The following is a 27,053-nucleotide window of genomic DNA, read 5'->3' on the forward strand; positions in this document are numbered from 1 at the left end:
CACACACACACTCCAACTGTAACACTTTGGCTGTTCACATTTCACTCCTGATTAATCTTTGTCTTGATATTTTCCTAATTTCCTCATGATTTCACCTGATTATTCTCCTGATTTCTCCAGATTTAACCTGATTATTCTCCTGATTTTTTCCTGATTTCACCTGATTTTTATCCTGATTTCACCTGATTATTCTCCTGATTTCCCCCCCTGATTTCACCTGATTTTTATCATGATTTCACCTGATTGTTTTCCTGATTTCACCTGAATATTCTCCTGATTTCCCCCCCCTGATTTCACCTGATTTTTATCATGATTTCACCTGATTGTTCTCCTGATTTCACCTGAATATTCTCCTGATTTTTTCCCCCTGATTTCACCTGATTTTTATCATGATTTCACCTGATTGTTCTCCTGATTTCACCTGTATATTCTCCTGATTTTTTTTCCTGATTTCACCTGATTTTTTATCATGATTTCACCTGATTATTCTCCTGATTTCTCCAGATTTCACCTGATTATTCTCCTGATTTCTCCAGATTTAACCTGATTATTCTCCTGATTTTTTCCTGATTTCACCTGATTTTTATCCTGATTTCACCTGATTATTCTCCTGATTTCCCCCCCTGATTTCACCTGATTTTTATCATGATTTCACCTGATTGTTTTCCTGATTTCACCTGAATATTCTCCTGATTTCCCCCCCTGATTTCACCTGATTTTTATCATGATTTCACCTGATTGTTCTCCTGATTTCACCTGAATATTCTCCTGATTTTTTCCCTGATTTCACCTGATTATTCTCTTGATTTCTCCTGATTTCACCTTATATTCTCCTGATTTTTTTAATCCTTATTTCACCTGATTATTCTCCTGATTTCATCAGATTATTCTCCTGATTTCAGCTGATTATTCTCCTGATTTCAGCTGATTATTCTCCAGATTTCACCTGATTTTCTCCTGATTTCACCTGATTATTCTCCTGATTTTTTTCTTCTTATTTCACCTGATTATTCTCCTGATTTCACCTGATTATTCTCCTGATTTCACCTGATTATTCCCCTGATTTCAGCTGATTGTTCTCCTGATTTCAGCTGATTATTCTTCTGATTTCACCTGATTATTCTCCTGATTTCAGCTGATTATTCTCCTGATTTCACCTGATTATTCTCCTGATTTCAGCTGATTATTCTCCTGATTTCAGCTGATTATTCTCCTGATTTCAGCTGATTTTTCTCCTGATTTCACCTGATTATTCTCCTGATTTTTTTCTTCTTATTTCACCTGATTATTCTCCTGATTTCACCTGATTATTCCCCTGATTTCAGCTGATTGTTCTCCTGATTTCAGCTGATTATTCTGATTTCACCTGATTATTTTCCTGATTTCACCTGATTAATCTCCTGATTTCAGCTGATTATTCTCCAGATTTCACCTGATTATTCTCCTGATTTCACCTGATTATTCTGCTGATTTCTCCAGATTTTTCTCTTGATTTCCTCCTGATATTGTCCTGATTGTCCTCTTGTTCTGCTGCAGGGATGCGGTCCGCAAGCGTGTGCTGGAGAAGAGACCCGAGGACTTCAAGAAAGATGGTAAGATCTACCGCCTGCGCACGCCAGAAGACAGCGAGGACGACAACAACACGTGGAACGGGAACTCCACACAGCAGATGTAGAGCAGTGTGTGTGTGTGTGTGTGTGCGTGTGTGTGTTCTCCGTCCCCCTTCTGCATGCGTCGCTCTAATATAAACAGGGTGTGAGCATGGCTTGGCGGACTGCAGAGTGTGTGTGTGTGTGTGTGTGTGTGTGTGTGTGTCAGCGGAGCGCAGACGCATCTTTAACTGTAGAATCCCAGCAGATGATGAGTCCAGCGTCGCCGCCGTCTGACCTGCTCCACCAGAGCCTGATTCTCTGATAGGAAACTGCTCATCTGCGCGCTCGGCTTCCTGTTCTGCTCATCAGGTCCTGTTTTCTAACTCCTATTAAAATATTTTGGGTTCCTTTCACTTCTGTACTGCATTATTGACTCCTAGAGAGTGTTTGTGTGTGTGCGTGTGTGTGTGAGTGTGTGTTTTTAAATTATGCATCACATATCAGCTTAGTGTGAGAAATGATTCAACAGCAGAATCAACACGAGACTCAGCACCACAGATCAGACTTCACATACATACATCAGTAGGAAACTAGATTTTGACATGTAATGCACACATCAGCAGTGTGTGTGTGTGTGTGTGTGTGTGTGTGTGTGCGTCTGAGCGCTGTATTTCTGCATTTAACTTTGTGTGTTGTCGTGTAAAGTGAAAACTCTCTCCTGTATCTGACGGTTTCCTACAGTTGGCAGATGTGCATTACAGATTTAAGTTGTTCCACTGATTATGAATGTCATATTGAGATTAAACTGAGCGCTCCCGCAGCAGTGCTGGCAGAAATGATCATTTAAATGTTGTTTATTCATCAGAGCGTGTTCATCTGTACAGTAATGTAATCTGAGCCAGCGCTAAAGCAAAAGCGTCATGTGAAATGTGTTCAGTGCATTCACACACACTTCATTAGGGTTTACAATCTGTGTGCCATTAAATGGTTTTGAAGAGTCCACATGACGAACAAATCATTTAACTGAATCTTCTTAGTGAATCAGTCGAGTGAGTCGTCTGCGAGCTGATATAATCACATCATAATCATCATCAGTAAATGAGCATCATGAAGCGTCAGAGCCTGCAGCATCTGCAGATATCAGCAGATCAATATATCCACACCTCAACACTACAGTGATGATCAATAATCCAGAACAACACCTGAAGAGTTTATGAATCTTTATTTAACAGACCTGAGATGACAATAATAATCAGTTTTAATGAGTCGGTTTATCAAACGTTATCTAAACACAGCAGCATCTGAGTCACATCAGCGGACGGGATCAATATCCACCCACTGTAAAGGCACTGCTCAGTTCACACATTATTATACATGTATATCTTTAATTAAAGGGTCAGTTCACCCAGAAAATCAACATTTACTCTCAACTTTGTCTATATGGACTTGAATGTGATGAGGTATTCAGGATAGGCTCCGGCATCGCAGAACACCACGAATATGAAGGGTTTCTGCAGGCTGTCGACGGCGCAGTCGTGGAGTCCGGCCTGCGGGTCTGTGGCGTCCAGCGGCTCTGGCTCCTTCATGCCCGCGCGGCTCTTACACATCGCACCCGTCACCACCCGTGCCCGATACACACACCGCAGCCCCGACCCGTCCACACTCGAGTACTGGTCCTGACATGAGTACCAGGCGTCCCGGGCGAAGTATGTGCCGTCCCCGTGAGCCACAGCTGCCAACACACACACACACACACACACACCTGTCAGCCAATAGAAACAAACTCAACAGCACATAATATTAGACTAGATGTTCTTCAAGACACTAGTGTTCAGCTTACAGTGACATGTAAAGGCTTCACTAGGGTAATTAGGGTAAAGTTAGGGTAATTAGGCAAGTCATTGTATAACAGTGGTTTGTTCTGGAGACAATCCAACACTAATATTGCTGAAGGGGTGAATAATATTGAGCTTAACATGACTTTAACACTATTAAAAACTGCTTTTATTCTATATTCTAGCCCAAATAAAACACATCAGACTTTCTCCAGAAGAACAGATATTAGAGGAAACACTGAGAACAACTGCTGAATCTGCTCATCATCTGGGAAACACTGGAAAGCAGAATTGACAGGAGTGTGAATAGTTCTGACTCCTGCTGCAGGAGTGGAGCAGACGTGAACACACACATCAGAAGTGTAACGCACCGTTCCTCCCGCAGAAGCTGCGGTTGAAGCCGTTCTTGTTGATCTTGTGGCTGATCTCTCTGGTGGTGCCGTGGTAAAGCAGACGCTCGTTGCTCTGGGTGGGGTATTTCTTATCCACGGCCTGCTTCAGCACGCTGTATCTCTGCCACTGAGACTGACTCTGAACCCTGTCAATCTGACACACACACACACACACACACACACACACACACACACACACACACACACACACACACACACAGATCATCAATACAGCGGTCCGCCATCACAGCAGCGGGGCTCTTCATCAGGACTGCTCGTATTCAGAACATGTCGGTTCATGATCAGTGAAGCTGTACTGCTCTGTGCCGTATCTACAGAACCCAGAGACCTGCACACTGCACATAAGGGGATGTGTGTTTCACAAGCTCTATTCCAGACACTGAAATCAGGGAATCTGACCTGTTGTTCAGTTAAAGAGCCGCTATTCTGCATTATAAAGCGTCATCTTTGGGTTTGGGGGTCTCCAGCAACAGTCATGAAAAAACTCTGTCATGGTCTTATAATCTGCATTTACTTTCTCCTCATTATCCCAGCGACTCCCATATGATTCATTCAGTGATTTATTTTCCCAAACCCCTCCTCAGCGCGAAGCTAATCTAGCGGTGATTGAACCGAAAACCCAATCTGTTGCGATTCGAGACAGAGTGAAATGCCCAGCAGGGCTTATCACGGGAGTCTCCCGTATTTCAGACCCATCCGCCACCCTCCCATATTGTTACTTATCCCAGAAAACTCCCTTAATTTTAACCACCCCCAATACTCAGCATTTTGGTACAGTCTGTGAACCCCCCGGGTTGCCAACATTGGTATAGGATCACAGCAGCTGCCCGAACATGCTTCATGGCAGTAACTAACAACCCAGTACACAGCAGCCGGTTCTCAACAGTGTTACTCAGACACCTGACCCGAACCCAATACACACATAATTACACGTCAACAGCCCATCATCCATATCAAACCCATGGACAGAGCGTCAATCCCAGTAGAGGAACCTGACCGCTCCTGCACTGATCCCAGCACAGCTGAACTCTGCATCAGGGGATCAGATCTGTCAGTCTGGAGCGGTTTACCTGCTGCACCTGTACAGGACGCACGCCGGGGTGCTTGCTGGACCGCACGAACTCTGCCTCTATCCTCTGATATTCCTCTGAATGGCTCTGCAGGGTGACCACTGCCCAATCACGCCCGTCCATTTTGCTCCATGTTGGAGGAGGATGAATGATGGCTGAGGAACAGACGAGCAGAGATACTGATCAACTGCAGCGAGGTGAAGCACACACACACACACACACACACACACACACACACACACACACACACACACACACACACACACACACACACACACACACACACACAGCGCTGCTAAACACACATGATTATGCTGGAGACCGGTGAGCACTGACAGTACAGTGGGAAACACCAACATGAGAGGTGGATGGTTCCAGGTTTCCAGCACTCCTCAGCATCTCTTCTGTTGTGTTCAGCAGAATCAGGAGCGTCTGCCTGAATGCCAGAGCGTTTACTGTAGGCTGAACTGCCCCGTCTGGAGATCTGTGAGTCTGCACATCATCTATAGCGAGTGTCTATAGACTGATTTGACGCGGCCGCCATTTTCAAAAGTGAAATCGAGGCTGTGGTGGGAAGAAACCCGGAGATATCATTGGGAGTTGCATAGGAATGTTGTGTAGCTGGCTGTATATCTTATCAGCGAAGAGAAAGTGACACAAATTTATCATTTCTCCGCCTTCCGGGTGACCCGTAGGTCTGTTCTGAATGAATGGTGAATATAATAAGGGATGTCAGAGCTCATTTTCAGCTAAGTTAAGGGAAATGGCACTAGTTAGCTAACGTTTTCTTTCCTAAACACACATTTTAGATGCTATTCATCAAACTCGAGTTAATAAACTGATTCTTTCACTATATGAGACTGTCACGATACTGAATTAAAAGAAAAAACAGCGATTTCCCGCGAACATTAAGGCACTGTTGATGGCTTTCTTAAAACAGCTCTGATTTGCTATTGTGGTCACGTGTTCAACAGAAATGATTGTGATTGGCCGAGAAGGTCATCAGTTCACCACTGTTTACCGAGCACATACACAACACAGACAGAGGAGCGATCTGCTTGTTGATTCGACAAAACTTTAAGGCAAGGCTGCTTCGCGCTCCAGTCTCCGTGTATCTGTGTTTGCACTGGGTGAAGAGCAGTAAGCTGAGAGCAAACCAAACACAGAGACACGGATACTGAAACGCTCAGCAGCCGTGAAGATCAGTCGAGTCATCCGCGCTCAGCGGCGCTTCCATGTTAGCGGGAAACAACCGGGTTTAAAACTTCAGTACCGGGACAACACTATTACAGACAACACGAGGGTGAGCTGCAGAGGACTGCAGTGATTATCACTCACCGGGTTACACAGGCTGAAGCAGGAAAGCTCCTCACGGCGTTTAACAAGTGCCATGAGCTGAAGCCCAGGAGGACACTTGAGCGCATCACTGAGATTGTGATGTTTGATGCTAAATTGCTTTTAAATGTTTGAAATAAACTTACTGAATAATATTAAAGTGATGGTTACACCATTTCTGCATTTTGAAATCTCAGCAACAGCTGGAGGTTTATAGTACACGGCATGTTACTGCAATGTTTACAGTGCTGGTCCTATACTCCCGGGTTTCTTCCCACCGCAGCCTCGCTTTGGTTCTTTAAAATGGCGGCAGCGTGAAATAAGCGTATAGCGCTGCTGTCCACGTCTGCTCTGAGGTGACGCCGCTGTTTGTGATTGTTCGCCCTCTAGTGGTGAATCTCCCGTCTGCAGCCTGTGTTTACTGATCATCTGCCTGATCATGTGTGCAGCAGCAACACACAAGCGCTGGGATGAGGATGATGAGCATTCACACACACACCTCTGAGTTTACACGCTGGATGCTGAGTGTTTGTGTGCGCGCAAGTGTGTTGAAGTGTGAGAGTGTGCGTAAATGTGTGTGTATGTGCATGTGTGTTAATGTGTGTGTGTGTACTCGCAAGTGCTTTTGTGAGTGTGTGTCTGTGTGTATGTCTGTGTCTGTCTGTGTGTGTGTGTGTGTGTGTGTGTGTTTGTCTGTCTGTGTGTGTGTGTTTGTCTGTGTGTCTGTCTGTGTGTGTGTGTTTGTCTGTCCGTGTGTTTGTCTGTCTTTGTGTGTATGTGTGTTTGTGTGTGTGTGTTTGTGTCTGTGTGTGTGTGTGTGTGTGTGTATGTGTGTGTGTGTTTGTCTGTCTGTGTGTGTGTGTGTGTGTGTGTTTGTCTGTCTGTGTGTGTGTGTGTGTGTGTGTGTGTTTGTCTGTCCGTGTGTTTGTCTGTCTTTGTGTGTATGTGTGTTTGTGTGTGTGTGTTTGTGTCTGTGTGTGTGTGTGTCTGTGTGTGTGTGTGTGTATGTGTGTGTGTGTTTGTGTGTGTGTGTGTTTGTCTGTCTGTGTGTGTGTGTGTGTGTTTGTCTGTCCGTGTGTTTGTCTGTCTTTGTGTGTATGTGTGTTTGTGTGTGTGTGTTTGTGTGTTTGTGTCTGTGTGTGTGTGTGTGTGCCGTGAGCTCCACCTCTGCCCTGATGTTTCTCATACCCGTGTCCGAGTCCCCCCGCAGACTCCTCTTGACCCTGGTGGTCTCCTGTGCGCTGCTGCAGAGCTCCATGCGGCTGAAGTCCACCGTGAACATCTCTCCGTCCTGCTGGAACTGGAAGCTCTTCTGCTGGCGGTGGAAGGCCAGCTCCATGTCGTAGCTGACGGAGGGATCCAGCGGCGTCCAGCGTTCTCCTGTGAGCTTCTCCCAGCTCAGAGTGTCCCGCAGCCGCTGCACCGCCGCCCCGCGCGCCGCCCGCTCCTGCGCCTCCTGCAGCAGCAGGCTGATCTTCAGCGCGGCCTCCAGCACCTCCTCCCTCCTGCCCGACACCGTCAGCTGCTCCAGACTCTCCATCTGCACTCTGACCTGCCCGGCCCGGCTCAGCTTCACCACGGCCTCGGCGTCACTCTCCGTCAGGTCTGCGATGTGTCTGGACTGAAGATCTTTGCTCTCGCTCTCCTCCGACAGCAGGTCATCCAGCAGACTCTTCACCTCCGCCAGCTGTGTTCCGGACGTCCCGTACACCTCCATCTCCATCACAGGGAACGACACCGCAGCCGATTCCCTCGCTAGACACAGAGCCGGCAGCGGTTTGACCTTGACCTGACCTGCTGCTCACAGTATACAGGTTCATTAGCACTCATCATGCGGACACACTCCGATACAGAGCTACATCAGCGTTTCTCAATCCCGGGTCGGTTCAGTGCCTCACTCCACTGCTCTGCACGGTCATGCTTCTCTTCTCAGATTACACCATCATCATTATTATTTCCAGGTTAGGCCATTATTGTCTAGTAAAGTCTTGACATGACTTGTTCAAGCCAGGCTCATTCTGAAAGTGTCGCCCCGTGGACGTTTCTGGAAACTGCGAAATATGTCGCGGGAGGTTTGTATTTTGGCAGTTTTGTTTTCGCATATCCGTGAGAGGCCGTCTGATTTTTGCCAAGTTTTCGAGTTTCACCACATTCTCACCCTGTTGTCTTACCTAATTTCTGGAACCGCTCTTCCCAGACTGGAACCAGGATTGTGGTCGTTGTTGTGGTCAGCTTCTCTCTGCGTCTCAAGTCCGCCGACGTACCACAACGAGCTAACTGGACAGAGTGGGTGCGGCGGGAAAGCCCTCCACATGGAGGTAAGTGGTCAGCCGTTAATCGCGAAAAGGAACGACGTCATACCACCCCGTATCGTCCGCTTACAAATGAAATGCAGCCATACACACCTCCGGCTACACAATTCGCGGTCTCCAGAAATGTCCCCGGGACAACGCTTTCAGAATGAGCCTATGTTGGAGGTGTTTCGAGTCAGACATAAGCAAAATTTTGACTTGAGACTCGCTTGACGAATGTTCAAATAAAGACTCTACTTGAGTTGGACCTGACATGGACCGCAAGAATTCAAACGTCTATAATTGTAAGATTCGTTGACTTTACATGGTAATTCCGGAGATCACTCATCAGTTGGCTGAGGTGCCTCCACAGTCGATCACCTTCATTTGTCTGGATCAGGTGTGTTTAATTAGCGAGACGTGTGAGGTAGTTAGTGTACGGCGGCTCGAGGGCCGGGATTGAGAAACTCTGTTCCTGCAGTGAAACGCACCTGACACCATCATCCTCCTGCAGCTCCTCACGGCCTTCTGGAAGTCGGGCAGCAGTTTCGGCTGGAAGATCACGATGTGGACACGCTTCAGATGTTTGGGCGAGTCCTTCACGAAGTCAGCCAGAGCTGTGGTCATTGCGTCAGCGACTGCGGCTGCGGGCAGATGTCCAGCTCCTGAGGGACAGTCAGTGGGTCAGCACCGTCTTCATCTGGGACACTGATGTGTGTTTCTGCACAGATGAACTCACCTGTTCCCAGAGCCGGGAACGAGACCGACCGGATGTGGTTCTCCTCACAGGTCTTCAGCACTTTAGCCATGGAGCTGCGGATGCCCGTCCTGCTGGTCTGTCCAACCATGTGGACGATGTGTGTGCAGTTGGTCAGGTTTCCAGCTCTGGTCAGGACCACACCGTCCTCAGGCTGAGGCGCTGCACATTCACACGGACATGCAGGAATAATTCAGAGTGAGCTTCCACATGAACACACACACTGATGACTGCAGACTGACGGTTTACCTTTGGCTTTACACTCCTTGACCACTGTTGGTCCAGATGCTTTGAGAATCGCACCTGAGACACCTGTGCAGGAGGACACACACTCACTTCAGCAGGAGCAGAACATTCATCATGGATAAACAGAAGCTCAGTTGTGCTGAGCAGAGTCTGCAGTGGTGTAATGAACAGAGTCTACAACACATGAATGACCTGAGCTGAGGTTGAGGCTTGTGTTGGTGCTGTTGACCACGGCCTCCACCTTCACCTTGGTGATGTCTCCAGAGGACACCCTGATGGTCAGCGGGCCCAGAAACACCTCCACTGCCTCTGCTGATCAAACGCCAACACTTAAAGGGCATCTGTCATCAATATGTTGATATTTTGGAAGCAGTTTGGACAGACGTGTGTGTAGTATAACACTGCATTACCGTCAGCTTCTGGATCAGATGAGGAGCTGCAGTCCTCTTCATCTTCATTGTCTTCTTCAGCTCTGCTGGTCTAGTTGTGTGTGTGTGTGTGTGTGTGTGTGTGTGTTGTGGATGTCAGTGTGCAAAGAAATCAACACTGTGAGTTGCTGGATGTTTAAGAGGTTCAGAAGTGGTTAATGTTAAGTGTGTGTGTCCTCTACCTCTGCGTTTGCTCTCCAGGTTTTGAGGCCATTCAGGAACTCCTGCAAGATGTTGTCGCGGTCGATCACGATGTAGATGAGCTTGACCACCGATGAGGTGCTTTTAGTCAGGTGATCCGCAAAGCCCTGCAGCATCGCAGTGGCCGCATCTACAGCTTGAACACCTCCACCTCCTGGAGAAACACACACACGCACACACACACACATTGGTGTTTGTGGTTTATGAGGACTCTCCATCAGTGTAATGTACTTTAAACAGTAAAAACACTGATTATACGGCCCTCTCCTGAACCAACCCTCACAGCACACCTAATACTGAATCTGAAAGGCCTGATTAAGGATGATTTTTAAGTGTTTTGAATTACGAGGCTGGTGTAGGAGTTTGAGTCCCTGAGAGATGGTAAGAGCTATGTTGTCAGGGCCTAATGCCGCTGGTAGGGTCTCCCAAGGCAAAAAGGTCTTACATGACAGGTCAGACTAATTGTGGTTAAAATACCCCTTATGAGTGCTATGATGTGCTTATCACAGTTTGTCCATAAACAAACACCATGTCCGAGCATAAGGGTGCACATGGCACCAGGACACCTCATGGCGACTTTGTGGTCATGTCATCTGATCTCCAACCATATGTCTTGGACACTCGAGTAAGTAGAGGGCCAGAGCTTTCAGGTGATCCCCACCTGGTGGTGAGTTGGATCCACTGGCAGGGGAGGAAGCCAGACAGACCTGGCAGGCCCAAACATATTGTGAGGGTCCTCTGGGAACATATGGCTGAACCAGATGTCGGAGGGATCGGCCTCAAAGAGATTCTGGGGCCCCAGGAGGGGAAAGCAGTTCCACACCAGCACTGTTTACAGTAGAATTGGGGAGCTGCTGACCTGGATGGGGGATATTTTCAGACAGTGGAAGAAATACTTTGACCATCTCCTTAATACCACTAATATACCTTCCATTGAGGAAACAGAGATAGGTGATGCAGGGGTGGATTCACCCGTCACCCAGGCTGAATTCCCTGATGTAAAAATAAGACAGGTTTGTAAGCTCCACAGTGGCAGAGCTGCGGTGGGTGCAGGAGATACACACTGTGTTCCTCAGGTCTTGGGATGTTTTGGGGCTGTCTTGGCTGACATGTCTCTACAATATCGCATGGAGATCATGGATAGTACCTCTGTACTGGGCAACTAGGGTGATGGTTCTCTTTTTTAAGAAGAGGGAATGGAGGCTGTGTTTCTAACTATGGGCAGGGCGGGCGCGTCCATAGAGGCGACCTAGGCGGCCACCTAGGGCGGCAGAATACAGAGGGCGGCGTCCCCAACACAACCCTCACCTCTCCGCCCCTCAGTTATATCCGCATCTAGGGCGGCGTCCGAGACACTACCCTCACGACCCGCGCCCTCAGTTAAATCCGCGTCTAGGGCGGCAAAATAGAGAGGGCGGCGGCGTCCGTGAAAGCTCCCTCGACACCCCCCCTCGCTTTCACTTTAGGGTTGAGGGCGGCATAACCATCCTTTGCCTAGAGCGGCAGTTCAGCTTGCTCCGGCCCTGACTATGGGGGATCACACTCCTCAGCCTCGCTGGAAGAGTCTATGCCAGGGTACTGGGGAGGATCCGGTCAAACAATACAGGAGGAACAATGCAGATTTAATCCAGCCTGTGGAACACTGGACCAGCTCTAAGCCCTCACCAGGGTGCTTGAGGGTTCATGGGAGTATGTTAAATCAGTCCACCAGTGTTTCGTGGACTAAAAGAAGGCACTCGAACGTGTCCCTAGTGGCATTCTGTGAGGAGTGCTCTGGTATGGGGTCAGAGTCATTCTGTTAAGGGCTGTCTGTTTTGGTTTGCATTGCTGCAATGTCAGACCTGAACCTTAAACATGATGGAATGGTTTGCTGCTGAGTGTGATGTGGCTGGGATGAAGATCAGCACCTTCCAGTCCGGGGCCAAGGTGCTCCACCAGAGAAAGGTGTCTTTCAGGTTGGAGGAGAGTCCTTAACTCAGGTGGAGGAGTTGAAGTATATTGAGGGTTTTATTCATGAGTGAAGGAAGAATGGAATGTGACACTGACAGGCAGATTGCTGCAGGAGTAATACAGTCGATGTACCGGTCCGTCTTCATTCCTACTCTCACCTTTGGGAAAGGACTCGAAAAGAAACGAAAGATCTCAGATACAAGCAGCTGAAATGGCAGGGCACACCCTTATAGATAGGGTGAAGAGCTCTGTAACCCAGGAGGAGCTCAGAGTAGAGCTGCTGCTTCCCCACATCCCGAGCAGCAGCTGAGGGGCTCGGCCATCTGATTCAGACACCTCCTGGACGCCTACCTAGGGAGATGTTCCAGGCTTGTCCAACTGGGAGGAGGCCTCGGGGAGATCCAGGACACGCTGGAGGGACTATGTCTCTCAGCTTGCTGGGAAAGCATCTGGATCCCCCTGGAGAACGTGTCTAGGAGAGGGAAGTCTGCTGAGCTCTGCTCTGATGAGACTGCTGCCCCCGCAACCCATCCCCAGATAAGCAGAAGAAAATGAATGAATGAATTACAAAGACACAAGACACGTCCTCATAAACTACCTGAATGTAGTAATAGCAGAATCCTGCCCATGACATCATTTCTGTCATCACACACACACACACACACACACACACACACACACACACACACACAGATGTGCTGTGTACCAGTGCCAATGGCCGGGAAGGAGACGGTGGTGATCTGCTTCTCCTCGCAGCGCTCCAGAACCTTCCTCACGCGTGTCCGGCTCTCTGCGGCAGAGTGTGGGCCAAGCATGTGGAGGATCAGGTCACAGTGCAGGAGTCCAGCGGCAGTCACTGCGGCGTCATCACCCTGCAGAGGGCCTGGACACACACACACACACACACACACACATCATCTATTCATAAATACTGAATGAATGAATGCATTTATACAGTGCTGCACTGTAACATCCTGTCCTAACAACACACAACACAACAAGACACATTTAGAAACATTTAAACACCAGCCGCTGCACTGTCAACCAAAAGGTAAAGGCTTTTACTCTACTGCATACATATTAAAGCTCTTTAAAGATGCCATGTACTGCATTAGCTCAATAAGGTAAAATGTTCTGATGTCTACATAGCAGGTACATGGCTTCAGTAGGCTAAAAACCCACAGCATGATGTATGCTGAACAAGCAAAGGGAATAGAAGCCGAGTTAAATCTCCTTAATCTATTAGGTGAAGGTTTATTTAACCTACATGAAGTAAGCCAGCTCTCTAATAAAAGTCGATCAGAGTAACGCTAACTTCTTTGTCTCATGAGACTTGTTATAATTAGTCTAAATCATAATTGAACTTGACAAAAGAGACTGATAGAGATGCTTTGTGTTGTGCTTTTAAGCTGTGATATCAGCGAAAACACAGTCAGTAATATCAGCCTGTGCATGAACAGATGACAGCTGAGCTGAGTGACATGATTCAGCATCTACATGTAAAACATGCACATCAATTTCACTATAAACATGATATATATTAGCAAAAGACACCGTTAAACACACTGTTCACCTCTTCAGGGTGGAGCTGAATGAATGTAGAATCCGTATATCCTGCATTTTGTGTCTCAAACGCCTGTCTGTACAACGTGAGTCTGAACAAGTCTGCAGTTTTTGCAGAGTAACACATAGTAAACACTCTGAGCCTTGTATTTTCAAAATAAAAGCCCCGCATGCATGGTAAGTTAAATATAAGCTTATTAAATTTAGCTCTTATGAGTATAGGATCACTGTTGTCTCACTGGGAAATGTTGTGGTTTATTAAACACCGCCTGAGCTGTGAATCCCAGAGCTGCCTATCAGTCTGTGTTCTCCTGATAATGTGGATGGTCATCTCGTCTGGATGAACAACCTAAAGTACTTGATGCAAATGATGAGGGCGTGGCCTGTGAGTCATGCAACAGTCTGCTGTGCGTTCTGATTGGCCTGTTGTGTTGTAACTAATTTACATGAGAACAGGGAAACCATGGTGTATGAGGCTCACAGTGTGGCCATCTCCATACACTGATCTCTGTATATGATTATATTTATAATATATATATTATATAGTAAATATTTGCATATAATTAAGAGTTGTTTTTCTTCATTTCTGCTGTCACACCATAGGCTGTTTCTAAGGTATAGTTCAGTAAAATCTAAACATTTCAAATAAAGTTACTGAGCCCCGCTATTTCCTCCTTCATCAGTATATGACCATTTGTATACAAATATAAAACATAATCTTTGAAAATGGAAATTAAATATCATTAAAAGTGTTTGTTGTGTATCTGTCCGCCACCCTTACATGAACTGTCTTGTTGTCCTGTTCACTACTGTTAGAGTAAATAAAGCTGGCGGGTGGACGGTCGCTCTCTGGTTATTAATGTAGTTTATTATTGTTTACCGTGTTTTCGACACTCCTGCTCCACAGACGCTCCCGCTGCTTTAAATATGGCACCTGAAACACCTGAAACAGATCTCCAGGTGAGTCCCGCCGTGTGTTTGCTGTAATATATGGCTTATTTTAGAGTAAATGTGGGTGAATTGTGGACCTCCTCTCCGACTCATGTCTCTGTTGGTGGTGTTGACGATTCCTCGCACGCTTTCAGTCGTGATGCTGCCCTTCCTCACCTCGATTGTGGTATTTCTGATTTTGACTAGACAGAAACAGAGCATGTAGTACGTGAATATTGATGGCTTATTTTGAACAGCAGAGGGCTGTTAGTGATGAATAAGCATGAAAATGTCCAGACCTTGATTCTCGGGCATCTTGCCGTGTGTGGGCTGCAAATAAACAAGTGCATTTCATTTTAGAACAGTAAAAAGGCCATTAGAGAGGTTGTGGTCGGGTCACTATTAACCTGGTTCCACTCTTTAAAGCAGTGGCGAAAGGCCTGGAAGGTGTCCTGCTGCAGGGCCAGCACAGTGATTCTGCTGAGGGTGGAGGAGTTGGGCTCCGTCAGGTGTGTCTGCAGCGCCGTCAGCATCGCCCGCATCGAGTCTCTGGGGCTGAAGCCTCCGCGCCCTGCAGAACACCACATTACTGACTCTGTCAAAACTATCGAGTTACCAATCAGTACTGACATGTCCAAAACATCCATTCCCATTTCAACAGAGATGACTGTGATTGGCCATGAGGGTCATCAGTTCACCGCACTTCACAGAGTGCTAACGCAGATAGACACACACACACACACACACACACACACACACTGGAACATTTTAAAGCCATGAAGATTAGTGGATTCATCAGCGGATCGCTTGTATGTCAGCTCATAAACAGAGCAGCTGATCTTCATAGCTTAATAACGCTCCAGTGCCGCTGTGTCTGAGTCTGCACTTGCTGAAGAGCGGTGAACTGATGACCTTTACGGCCAATCAATCACTGCTGTTGAGCATGTGAACACAACGGCCAGTCAACGGCCTATAAGAATGCGCTCAACAATGATCAAACCGATACTTTGGACAACACTAGTGTGTGAGTGTGAGTGTCAGTGTGTTAATGTCGTGCCTGTTCCGATAGCAGGAATAGCGAGACTCGTGGCCTGTTTTTCCTCACAGAGGTTCAGGATTTTCCCCAGAGAGTGTGTGATGTCTGTGATGTTCTCCGGTCCAACCATCTGAGCAATGCTGCGGCACTGAAGATCTCCAGCAGAGGTCAGGAGCACACCACCTGCCGGTAGAGGAGCTGCACACACACACACACACACACACACACACACACACACACACACACACACACACACACACACACACACACACACACACACACACACACACACACACACACACACATATGCAAAGGAGTAAAATCAGGATGTCAGAGCACAAGTATCTGAGTCAGATCATGACCCCAGTCAGAGATACCTCGCTTTTTACACTCGTCAACAACTGATCTCCCAGCAGCTTTGAGGATGGCTCCAGAAACACCTGTAAGGGAGAGGAGAGTCAGTGTGGAAATAAGACTGAGCACACTCTGATACTCTGGTGTGGTGTGAGCATCGCTGTAAGTGTACTGCTGTTCTTCTGCATGTACAGTATTGTGAAGACGTGGCTCTGCTGATCATCAGTGCAGAAACACTCACCTGTGTTCAGATCTAGAGTCTTGTTGGTCGAGTTCACTATAACATCCGCCGCCTCTTTGGTGATGTCGCCCTTCTTGAGGAGTATCGGCACACCATTGATCAGCACTGAAGATGTTCCCAATCATGCCAACACACAAGTACACACTGATTATTGACCCCTTCCCCTTCAGAACTCACGATAGAGTGACACTGACGCATGCAGTACCTCTCCTGTCTGATCCGCGTCTACGCTTCACAGGCTGTAGAGGAAATCCCTGAAACACACATCAGCAATGAGGACTGAGAGCATCTGATTAAAGACTCATTAGTGTGTTTGTAGAGCGGATTTAGTCTCGTATTTCACTGAATCACTGATATTGCTCCTGTTCATTACTTCGCAGACGCTGTGATTCTGTGTTGGATAGAGATAATGGTTTGTTTCCACCGCATGCTGAGACTCAGTTCAGTTCAGTATGATGCACAATTATTTCAGTTTCACTGTACGATGTTTGAATGGTTCCACAATTGTACTGTACCCCTTTCTGGGAGCCCTGTGTAAAGCTCTCTAGCAGAACTTCACAGTACAGCACTAAAGGGCGAAGCGAGACAGTGACGACATGCAGTAATACATCACGGTCCACCTAAACCGTGTTGTCTTCTGACAGACACAAGCAGAGAAGAGCTGGATCTGCTGTGTTTCTGCCAGGGTTTACTCGGTTTACTAGTCTCGTTGATAATGGTATAACAGTGATATAACGGAATACTGAGCTAGTGTGTGTGATATATGAACAGCCCACACGGTAATCTTCATGCAGGATCGACTTCCCTGACTCTGACTGTACTGTTGGCAGTGTAAACACAAGCCTGAACAACGTGACCCGTATCAAACCAAACTGAACTGAACTGAACCCAAACGGTGGAAATGAAGCCATCAGAGAAATAAAGCAGTGTAAAACAGAATTCATACCAGCTCCTGGATCCGTGTGTTGAACTCCTCCACCATCCTCTGGTCTGGAGCCACTATAGTGACGTTTCTAAGGTTTTTCAGGGGACTCTGAGAGATCTGCAGAACCGCGGCTCGGATCGCCATGCAGCTTTCTGTGACAGAAAACCCAAAGGTTCCACAGCCGACTGGCGGAAGGGCGATGGAGGAGCAGGAGTGTTCCTCTGCTTTCCGCAGACTGTTGCAGACGGCGGACTGAAGCCGCTGAGAGTCCTGAGGCTGACCCTTCTGCGGCAGCACAGCCAACAGCAGCATCCCGACACCGAGTCTCCCTGCGGAGCCGAGCAGCACGTCTCCAGGCTGAGGACTTTTCTGAGTTCCACACGTGTCTGCGATGGATTCGCCCCTGAAGTGGAGAACAGCCTGAGCGACGGGGTCACTGAAGCCCAGCTTGCTGTCCAGCGGGCAGAGTAAGGCGTCGGCCGCGAGGTGCTGCAGGGCTCCTTCAGTGATGCTCAGACTCATGCGTTTGCCTATTCTGTGTGTGAAGCTCAGTGGCGGTGCCGAGGCCGCTGGGGGTTTCTGTGATAAGAACAATCCACAGTGTCTTTCCTGTGCCTTCGTCCTCACAGCGCCCCGGTGTTTTTCCAGAATCTTTGCTTCTCCTGCTCTGCCATACTCGTGTTTCTCTACAATAATAGCCGCCAGCTGCTTCTGCACGACTTCGACAGCCTCCTGGATGTGCTGTTTGTCCGCCGTCACCTTAAGGCGAGGACCGTCTGCTGTTCTGTGGACGAGGACTGTGGCGCTGAGGCTCTGGAGCTCTGGGAGTTCAGACAGACGCAGACAGGCCTCCACAAACTCAGCCTCTCGCTCAGACCTCAGCAGGACGCTCTCGGTTATGGGCTCCCGCTGCTCCAGGTAACGCTTCACCTTTCCTGCAGCCTCAGCGACGGCATTGGAGAATCCGCAGATGGTGATCTGTGTGTCTGCGGTCGTGATGCTGACGCCGGGAGAGCTCTGCTTCTGTAGACTCCCGAGGAAGCGTGTCCATTTCTCATCACACTGACCTGAGGACAGCTGGATAACCTGCTCCTCCAGAATCTGCCTGATTCTGTCCTCGGTGGCCTGCAGGTGTTTCTTCTCCAGCACGAGCCCCAGACCGTCCTTGCAGTCCAGCAGTCGGGCCGGGGTGTGTTCGGGCAGGAGTTCTCCCTCCAGCTGTCGGAGCTCCACCGATTGTGTGAAGTGTTGGAGAGCAGCAGAAAGCATGATCCGGTGCGTGATGAAGCTCTGCTGAGCCTGTCTGATGAGCGTCTGTGCTGAATCCACGCTCTCCTTCAGTCCTCGGAGGGAAACCGTCTGCTGCTCCTCATCATAGGACAGATCCACCTGTGGCAGATCCCCCAGCAGGTGCTCGCAGATGAGCTCAAACGTCTCTCTGTTGTCCAGCCGGATCTGCACCGTGTTACTCTCCTGCTCCAGCTCTGCGGCTGCGTTCTCCACCAGCAGCCGGATCTGCTCTGAGAGGATCCTGACCTGGTCTTTTTCTCCAGCGATGGTGACTGCAGACCGGTTTTCACTGTATGAGAGTGCCATATCGGCTGTCTTGCAGCGGCGGCAGGCATCCTCTGCTCTCCTCCAGACCTCCATCTCCACGCTCAGCTCCGTGGTGTCAAATCGACTCAGGATGGCTTCTATTCCCCTGGAGGTGCGGGTCTTCCAGTAGGGGGCGATGTGCAGAGCCGCCAGTGTGTTTACACTAATGTTCATCTCCAGAGTTATCTCTCCGGCCGCCGCTCTGCTGTCCATCAGCACTTTAGCCTGCAGCCGCTACGCTTCGCTCTCCAGCTGTTTGCGATTGTGCTCGTCACTCTCCCAGAAGCGCAGCAGGTCTTCGCCGACAGGAATCTTCAGCTTCGTGCTGATCTCCGTCAGATTCGGTTTTTCTCCAGTTAAAGCCTTTTGCAGACTCGAGTAGAACAGGTAAGCCTGAACATCTGTGCCGCTAACACTGTGCTTTTGTTCCACCACTGCATACGCATCTGATAAAACATGATCAGTTGTGTTGAGTCAGTGATGCAGACATGTACATTCATATGCAGAGCTTCATCTACAGTGATAGCAGAGGGATGCATTAAAGGTTTACTTCCACCAAAAATGAAATTCTGTCATTAGTTCCTCTCCATCACCCAGCTCCAACAACACTTTTGTGCGCCAGAAGAAATGTAAACTGGCGTTTTTGTGCCACGTCTTTAACATCAGGTGTGTTTACTAAAATCTATATGCACCCAAGTAAAGTGTTGTTAGAGCTTGGACTGACCACAGCTGAACCCTGAAGACACTCATGGACAGCTGCAGCTACATGTAATCGCTTTCATCACTGATGAGCTCGACTGAGGTATTGAGCTGAACTGAATCAACACCGGACTGCCTACCGTCAGCGTTAGTGAAGGTGAGGACGGCGCTGTTCCTCCTGTTGATCCAGATGAAGGCTTGCGTTTCTCCTCCGCCGCTCCTCTTCTTGTTGTTAAAGTAAAGTGTGAGAATGTCTTCGCTGAGCGGCTCCAGATCTCCACGAAGCAGGACCGAATCAGTCCGCTCCATCCGCGTCACCCCGATGTCTCGCCCTTGGAGCTGCTTCGATGTGCATTTCTTCATGAATGAGTTCACATCTGTCCATAAAACAGAGAGATTCATGTGTTCATTATCCACAATCATCAACTCTCAGCATTTACTCACAGGTCCCAAACCTGTGTGAGTTTCTTTCCTCTGTTGAACACAAAGGGAGATATTCTGAGATCAGTTACGTCTTTTCTCCAGCATCCATCTTCTTCTGTGTTCAACAGAAACGAGAAAATCAGGTTAGAATCATTTGAGTGTGAGTAAATTAGGAAATCAGCATCTTTTGAGGAACTGTGCCTTTAATGTCCCCAGCTGATCAGACTTTTAAAGCTGCTGTATGTCAGTGTTGGACTCTCAGATATTCTGCTGTCAACATGTGTGTTATGTGCCGGAGCAGCTGTCTTTGTTTTGCTCTCTTTAACCCGCCCAATGCCAGTTTAGCCAATTATATTCCAGCACCGGGTTGCCAGATGGTGGAAAACAGCGTATTTCATTCATTCAGTCAGGAAGACTCTCACAGTGTGCGTCTGTGACTGAAATGCGCCCTCTGGTGGACAGCAGCAGACTCTGAAATGAGCCGCAGATTCAGAGTTCCACATGAGGTTATTAATGAGCAAATAATATAAACATTAGGAGTGTGAACATTAGCTGAGCAGGTCACACTGTAACCCCGTGTCCTGACAGCACACTACATGATGAGATGCGCAGTGATGAGCAGTTTGACTGTTTGCAGAAATGTAAACACAGACATTCAGCAGCACAGAACAGAGCACTCACTGCACTCCAGCACACGCTGAGCTTTATCATCTAATGAACACACATTACAGCTCTTGAACATGAGTAAATGTAGATGCTGAATCACTGATATGTGTTGGTTTGCTCTGAGTTTCAGCTCTGAAGTTCAGTTTCAGACGCTTTATTGTATTCTGCAGATCTGAGCTGAACTCTCTGCTGCTGCTGTCAGTACTGTGGAAATTAATATCATGTTAAATGGCATTCAGACTCGCATTATAACACTGAATAAAGCACATGAGCTGTAGCTGAGCTGATCAGTGTCAGTGTTCTGTTGATCATCTGTGAGTAATAGAAGCCGTTTCTAAATTCGAGGTGTTGGCTAGGACAAAAACTCCCGTTAATATGGGAATATTCCCTCTATCACGTGTCGTTGCTTTTAGTTATAACACGGTTTAAATCAGCCTTAAGGCTCGATAGTTAAGCACACTGCTGTTGGTGTTGTCAATCTGGCAACCTGCTCTTGCATCTGTTTTGAACCAGGAGTGCATTACCTAGTTCAACCACTGGTCATCAAACTGACACACTGCACCTTTAAAGCAAGCATTTCAGTAATGTTTTGCAGATATTTCAGGTTTGGTTAGTGTGTTGGCAGATTCAGAAAACAAAATGATTAAGTTTATAGACATGGAAGACAAGGACAGATAGCGAGTAGCAAGAAAAGCAGCGTCCCAGAACCGGAAGCTAAGCCAAACCCCAGAGCTGCAGAAACGGCGGCCGGCCAGCAGGGGGAGCTCTCTCTCTCTCTCTGGAACCCACCAATGTCCTGCCTGAAGCTGACCACGACCCGGCCCTCATCCAGCGGCTCCCAGCAGTGTGTGGTGGTTCTGCTGCAGCTGCCGATGAACACTGAGATCAGGTCACATTCGGTGGTGCCGTCAAACCCGCTCAGGATGAAGCGGTGCGGGTCCCAGGCCTCGGCTCGTTCAGATACGCTGTGCACGGCTACAGATAGACCAAACTGGTGCTCATCCCGGGACACAATCTCCTCCAGATCTGACAACAGGTTAATGTTCTGATGAAGCTGGATCATTGATTTTCTCTGTTGACTCTAATGATTCTTAGAAGCTGAATTTATAGGAGATACGACAGTTTCCTGAACCATGCTATAATACTGTATACACTACATTTTGTTAATGAATGCTCCAGCATACTGCATCATTACCTAGAGACAACTGATTATCTGTGATACATACTACATTACTTGGGATAAAGCAGATCCAGCAGGGTGTTCTCTGAGTAAAGGCTGACGGGTTCATCAGCAGCAGATGTAAAGCGCAGCACTGCTGTAGGAGACTGAAGAGTTTATTCTGAGAGAACAACCATCCTCTATATACCTTATCCTGATTATTACACATATACTGGCCACAACACAGAGACACTAGACACTGAACACTGATCTGAGCTCTAATAGTTCATTATTTCTTTAGTAAAACACAACGCTGACAGAAACTAACACAGCTGATGGAGTATACACTAACCTGAGCATAATTCACACACTAGATGGCACCAAACAGTCAAAAACAGCAGTGTGACGGATGAGCTTATAAATATAGGTGTACTCACTGATGATTAGAATTACCTGAATTTCAGAGCAAATTATCTTGAATTATAGTAAGTAACCAATCAGAATCCAGTATTCCAGTCAGCTGTATAATATTGTAGTATAATATACTCTGTATAGGGTCATCTGTTTATATTACTATAGTTGTCATGTTACCATAGCGACTGCAGAATCACCGCAACAGATCAATTACTATAGTTGTCATGTTACCATAGTGACTGTAGAATCACTGCAACAGATCAATTACTATAGTTGTCATGTTACCATAGCGACTGTAGAATCACCGCAACAGATGAATTACTATAGTTGTCATGTTACCATAGTGACTGTAGAATCACTGCAACAGATCAATTACTATAGTTGTCATGTTACCATAGTGACTGTAGAATCACTGCAACAGATCAATTACTATAGTTGTCATGTTACCATAGCGACTGTAGAATCACTGCAACAGATCAATTACTATAGTTGTCATGTTACCCTAGCGACTGTAGAATCACCGCAACAGATCAATTACTATAGTTGTCATGTTACCATAGCGACTGTAGAATCACCGCAACAGATCAATTACTATAGTTGTCATGTTACCATAGCGACTGTAGAATCACCGCAACAGATCAATTACTATAGTTGTCATGTTACCATAGCGACTGTAGAATCACCGCAACAGATCAATTACTATAGTTGTCATGTTACCATAGCGACTGTAGAATCACCGCAACTGATCAATTACTATAGTTGTCATGTTACCGTAGCGACTGTAGAATCACCGCAACAGATCAATTACTATAGTTGTCATGTTACCATAGCGACTGTAGAATCACTGCAACAGATCAATAACTATAGTTGTCATGTTACCGTAGCGATTGTAGAATCACTGCAATAGATCAATTACTATAGTTGTCATGTTACCATAGCGACTGTAGAATCACCGCAACAGATCAATTACTATAGTTGTCATGTTACCATAGCGACTGCAGAATCACCGCAACAGATCAATAACTATAGTTGTCATGTTACCGTAGCGATTGTAGAATCACTGCAATAGATCAATTACTATAGTTGTCATGTTACCGTAGCGATTGTAGAATCACTGCAATAGATCAATTACTATAGTTGTCATGTTACCATAGCGACTGTAGAATCACCGCAACAGATCAATTACTATAGTTGTCATGTTACCATAGCGACTGCAGAATCACCGCAACAGATCAATAACTATAGTTGTCATGTTACCGTAGCGATTGTAGAATCACTGCAATAGATCAATTACTATAGTTGTCATGTTACCATAGCGACTGTAGAATCACCGCAACAGATCAATAACTATAGTTGTCATGTTACCATAGCGACTGCAGAATCACCGCAACAGATCAATAACTATAGTTGTCATGTTACCGTAGCGATTGTAGAATCACTGCAATAGATCAATTACTATAGTTGTCATGTTACCATAGCGACTGTAGAATCACCGCAACAGATCAATAACTATAGTTGTCATGTTACCATAGCGACTGTAGAATCACCGCAACAGATCAATAACTATAGTTGTCATGTTACCGTAGCGATTGTAGAATCACTGCAATAGATCAATTACTATAGTTGTCATGTTACCGTAGCGATTGTAGAATCACTGCAATAGATCAATTACTATAGTTGTCATGTTACCATAGCGACTGCAGAATCACCGCAACAGATCAATTACTATAGCTGTCATGTTACCATAGCGACTGCAGAATCACCGCAACAGATCAATTACTATAGCTGTCATGTTACCATAGCGACTGTAGAATCACGGCAGCAGATCAACTCCAGCACTGTACTCTAGCATGGTTCAGAAACACTACAGTATTACTCTATTGTATGTCTTCATGTGGGCTTGCAGAAGCAGTGTGTTTGGCCTCCAGAGCGGCTGTGGTCTTAAATCATACCTGACTGACTGTAGAGCTTGAGGATCCAGCTGTTGTTTCCGTGTCTGGCGAGCTCGAAGTGTTCTGTAAACTGCTCAATATACATCTGCAGAGTTTCCTTATTGAGCGAGCGAGAGCTGGAGATCAGCACATCAGGAGTCTCACAGTCCCTGTCTGCATTGTGGACAAATGCACACGTGACCAACATGTGATGGGGAAGGTTCTGAACTCTGATTTGTGTTTAAGAGTAAAAGCCGCTCGGCCTGACCTGTATGATGCCTGACTGCTGTTTCCTCCTGTAGCGCAGAGACCTTTGTGCAGTTACAGGACAGTGTGTGAGTAAATGAACACTGACCACATTATAATCACATTTACTGAGTTACAAACACACGAGGATCCTCAGTTTCTCCATCTAAACACTTAAATCGAGATGCTAAATCACCAGAGCATCTAGTTTCCAGAGGACGGAGCTCTTTATTCTGGAGCTGCTCATCTGCTAATGTTCTCTGAAAATAGAGACGTTGCAGTGTGTTTGGGTTTTCCCCTCACCTCATCTGTAGAGGATTCTCTGGTCAACAGAAACTCTAGATCACATGTCGGTGTGATGCTCCATATCTTTATTAGACTGCTGCTGTCGCTGTCTTCTTGTAATGAACTTCTTTTTCCTTTGACTAATGTTTCATTTAATTCAATCCCTGTGTATTTATATAGCACTTTTCACAATGTAGATAGTGTCAGAGCTAGGCATGGGAAGATAACCGGTTTCAAGATATACTGCGGTTTGGAAAAGTCAAGGTTTTAAAACCTCCAAGGTTTTCTGTTATATTGTCTGTCTTTTCACAACTATTTAATTTTGCTTTAAGGGCAACAGTACATCCAGCAGAAGAGGAACCTGCTCCTCAAAAGCTACTGCAAAAGCTACTGCTACTGCGATTATAGTGTGAAAGCGATACGATCCAATGAACTAAAGAACCAGGCTATATCACATTGTATTAAACATGCGTAATAGGCATATCTGGCTATATTAAGCGAGAATTACGAGCAGGGCAGGGTGTCATTCCTACCAGTAAATGTGCATCTCATGTGAAATGTGAAAGTGAAAGCATGCTGAACTATTACTGAGAGTCAGGATCATTGAGGGAACAGCAGTCTTGGTTTATCTGTTGTTATCTCTCTCTATAATGTAAAGCCTGTAATGCAGAAGCCAGCTGCTCTGTATGAGAGAGTCCTGCCTCTGATTTATATCTGCCGATGATGTCTGAGAGTGTCATTATTCAAAATGAAAGTGCAGCTCTTCGTTTATATTGTCTTATTGCTCATCATCATAAATTATTTAATTTATTATTATTATTATTTGATTTATCATTTAATTTTGAAGCAGTAATCACAATACTGTGATACCGTGATCTTTCATCCAAGGTTATCATGCCGTCAGCATCTTATACCGGCCCATGCCTAGTCTAAGCAGCTTAATATAGTTGTAGCAAAGTCCAGATGATATCAGATTTGGCCTGTTCAGTGAGCCGGTGTGGTGTGATTTACACATCTGCTTCTGTTGTTTGATCAGACACAGATGAGACGAGTTGAACCCTGAATAATGATACTGATGAGCAGCTCGTGAGTGGTGAGAGGTGGTGTGAGTGACCTTGTGCTGAAGGCTGTCCTCCGGTGTCTTCAGCTCTGCTGGTCTGTTCTTCTGCTCTGGAAGCTTCACCGTCAGCTCCACCTTTCCGTAACCTTTTAAAGTCACCGTATGGACTCTGGTGTCCAGCACCTTCTGCAGATCTGCAGCACAGGAGTGAGTCTGTCACACTGGATATTGCTTAAACAGCTGCGTTATATTCATGTATACGCTGTAATGTGAGGTTCATCTACAGAGATAGCTTTGGCTCAATGCTGGGCTCATTTTTTAAATGGGCAGTTCAGCCCAAAGTGAAAAGTGACCCGCTGTTTACTCCTTTCAGTTCCTGTCGTCTGTAGAACACTAATGAAGAAACCTGGACCCGCTGACTGCCATAGGGAAAACACACAGCGCTGAAGCGAACAGTGAGCAGTTTCAGCATTCTTTAAAATATCTGCTTTGTGTTCTGCAGAAGTCAAACAGGGTGAGCACATTATGATAGACTTCAGAGTTTTAGGGGAATTACCCATTTAGTGTAATGACATGTTGTGATTTTGTCTCCATACACCATTTTGAGGGATGTAAACACATAGAGGTAAAGTTGGTTTTATATTCTAATATTCAGACTTTCTCTTTAATAAAGTAATTTCAGAAAAGTAATGTTTAATAATTCTAAACAGGGAATTCATATTAGCAGCAAATGACTATCTAAGTGCAACAATGTTCACAGTGAATTAGATACTGTTAATGTTGTCTAGAAGTCATACTTGCATGCTAATTTCATTCGAATATTCAAAGTAACATGGTAAACAATATAGAGACTGCTAAATGAACGAATGTGTGAATATAAAACCAACTGTACCTCTATTGTAAACACAAGCAATGGTCCCAGACTCCATACATGTTTAATTTCTACAGCTTCACAGAAACCAGAATGAGCCACATATTGATCAGTAACGTTATAAGAGCTGTTTAACATTGTCATCATAGTGATTTGCCTCTTGCTACAGTTATGAAATAGTTTAATAACTACATTAATGTTCATGGACCGGTGACATGCCCACAGTGAAATGGTCAGTATTTGACCCAGCGGCTGGGTTGAACAGTATGATGTATCAGTGTGTGGTGGTGGTCATATCTCACCCTCCTCTTGTAAATAATCCAGCAGAGCTTTCCGTCTGTCCTCCTCATGTTCTCGGAGATGCAGGATTTCTCCTCCTGACCTGCGCTTGTTTCTGAAGTAAAGCTCTAGTTTGGGCTTCAGTTTGTGGAAATCATCGGGCAGACCCTCCAGAAGCAGACTCCTGCCCTCCATCCTGCTCACCCTCCTCTACACACTGACGATGAAGACTCAAATCCCCCGTAAGATCCGCCTCA

General features: G+C 46.4%; 2 protein-coding genes across 3 annotated transcripts in view; one reads left to right on the top strand and one right to left on the bottom strand.

Annotated features, from left to right (window-relative positions):
- ubxn4 (UBX domain protein 4) overlaps positions 1 to 2,432 on the top strand; it is an 11,199-nt gene extending 8,767 nt beyond the window's left edge. Inside the window, exon 13 of one of the 2 annotated variants that reach the window (XM_087266288.1) lies at positions 1,537 to 2,005. In XM_087266288.1, coding sequence (XP_087122414.1) covers positions 1,537 to 1,675 — 139 coding nt within the window. In that variant the 3' untranslated portion in view covers positions 1,676 to 2,005. 2 annotated transcript variants of the gene reach the window in all.
- A 365-nt stretch (positions 2,433 to 2,797) lies between these two features.
- parp14rs3 (poly(ADP-ribose) polymerase family member 14-related sequence 3) lies at positions 2,798 to 27,050 on the bottom strand. Its single transcript, NM_001442809.1, is given in 26 exon segments — positions 2,798 to 3,324; positions 3,799 to 3,973; positions 4,911 to 5,065; positions 7,434 to 8,042; positions 9,028 to 9,201; positions 9,276 to 9,455; positions 9,543 to 9,605; positions 9,732 to 9,848; positions 9,950 to 10,019; positions 10,150 to 10,322; positions 12,825 to 13,001; positions 14,562 to 14,624; positions 14,710 to 14,814; positions 14,911 to 14,941; positions 15,019 to 15,182; positions 15,669 to 15,845; positions 16,025 to 16,087; positions 16,243 to 16,347; positions 16,448 to 16,496; positions 17,189 to 19,209; positions 19,603 to 19,839; positions 21,341 to 21,577; positions 24,077 to 24,229; positions 24,324 to 24,366; positions 25,701 to 25,840; positions 26,820 to 27,050. Coding segments are annotated over 26 exon segments (5,949 nt in total). The 5' UTR covers positions 26,992 to 27,050; the 3' UTR covers positions 2,798 to 3,028.
- Positions 27,051 to 27,053: the final 3 nt, after the last annotated feature.

Source organism: Danio rerio, chromosome 9, assembly GCF_052040795.2.
Source record: "Danio rerio strain M-AB ecotype USA chromosome 9, GRCz13ab, whole genome shotgun sequence".
NCBI classification, from domain to species: Eukaryota; Metazoa; Chordata; class Actinopteri; order Cypriniformes; family Danionidae; genus Danio; species Danio rerio.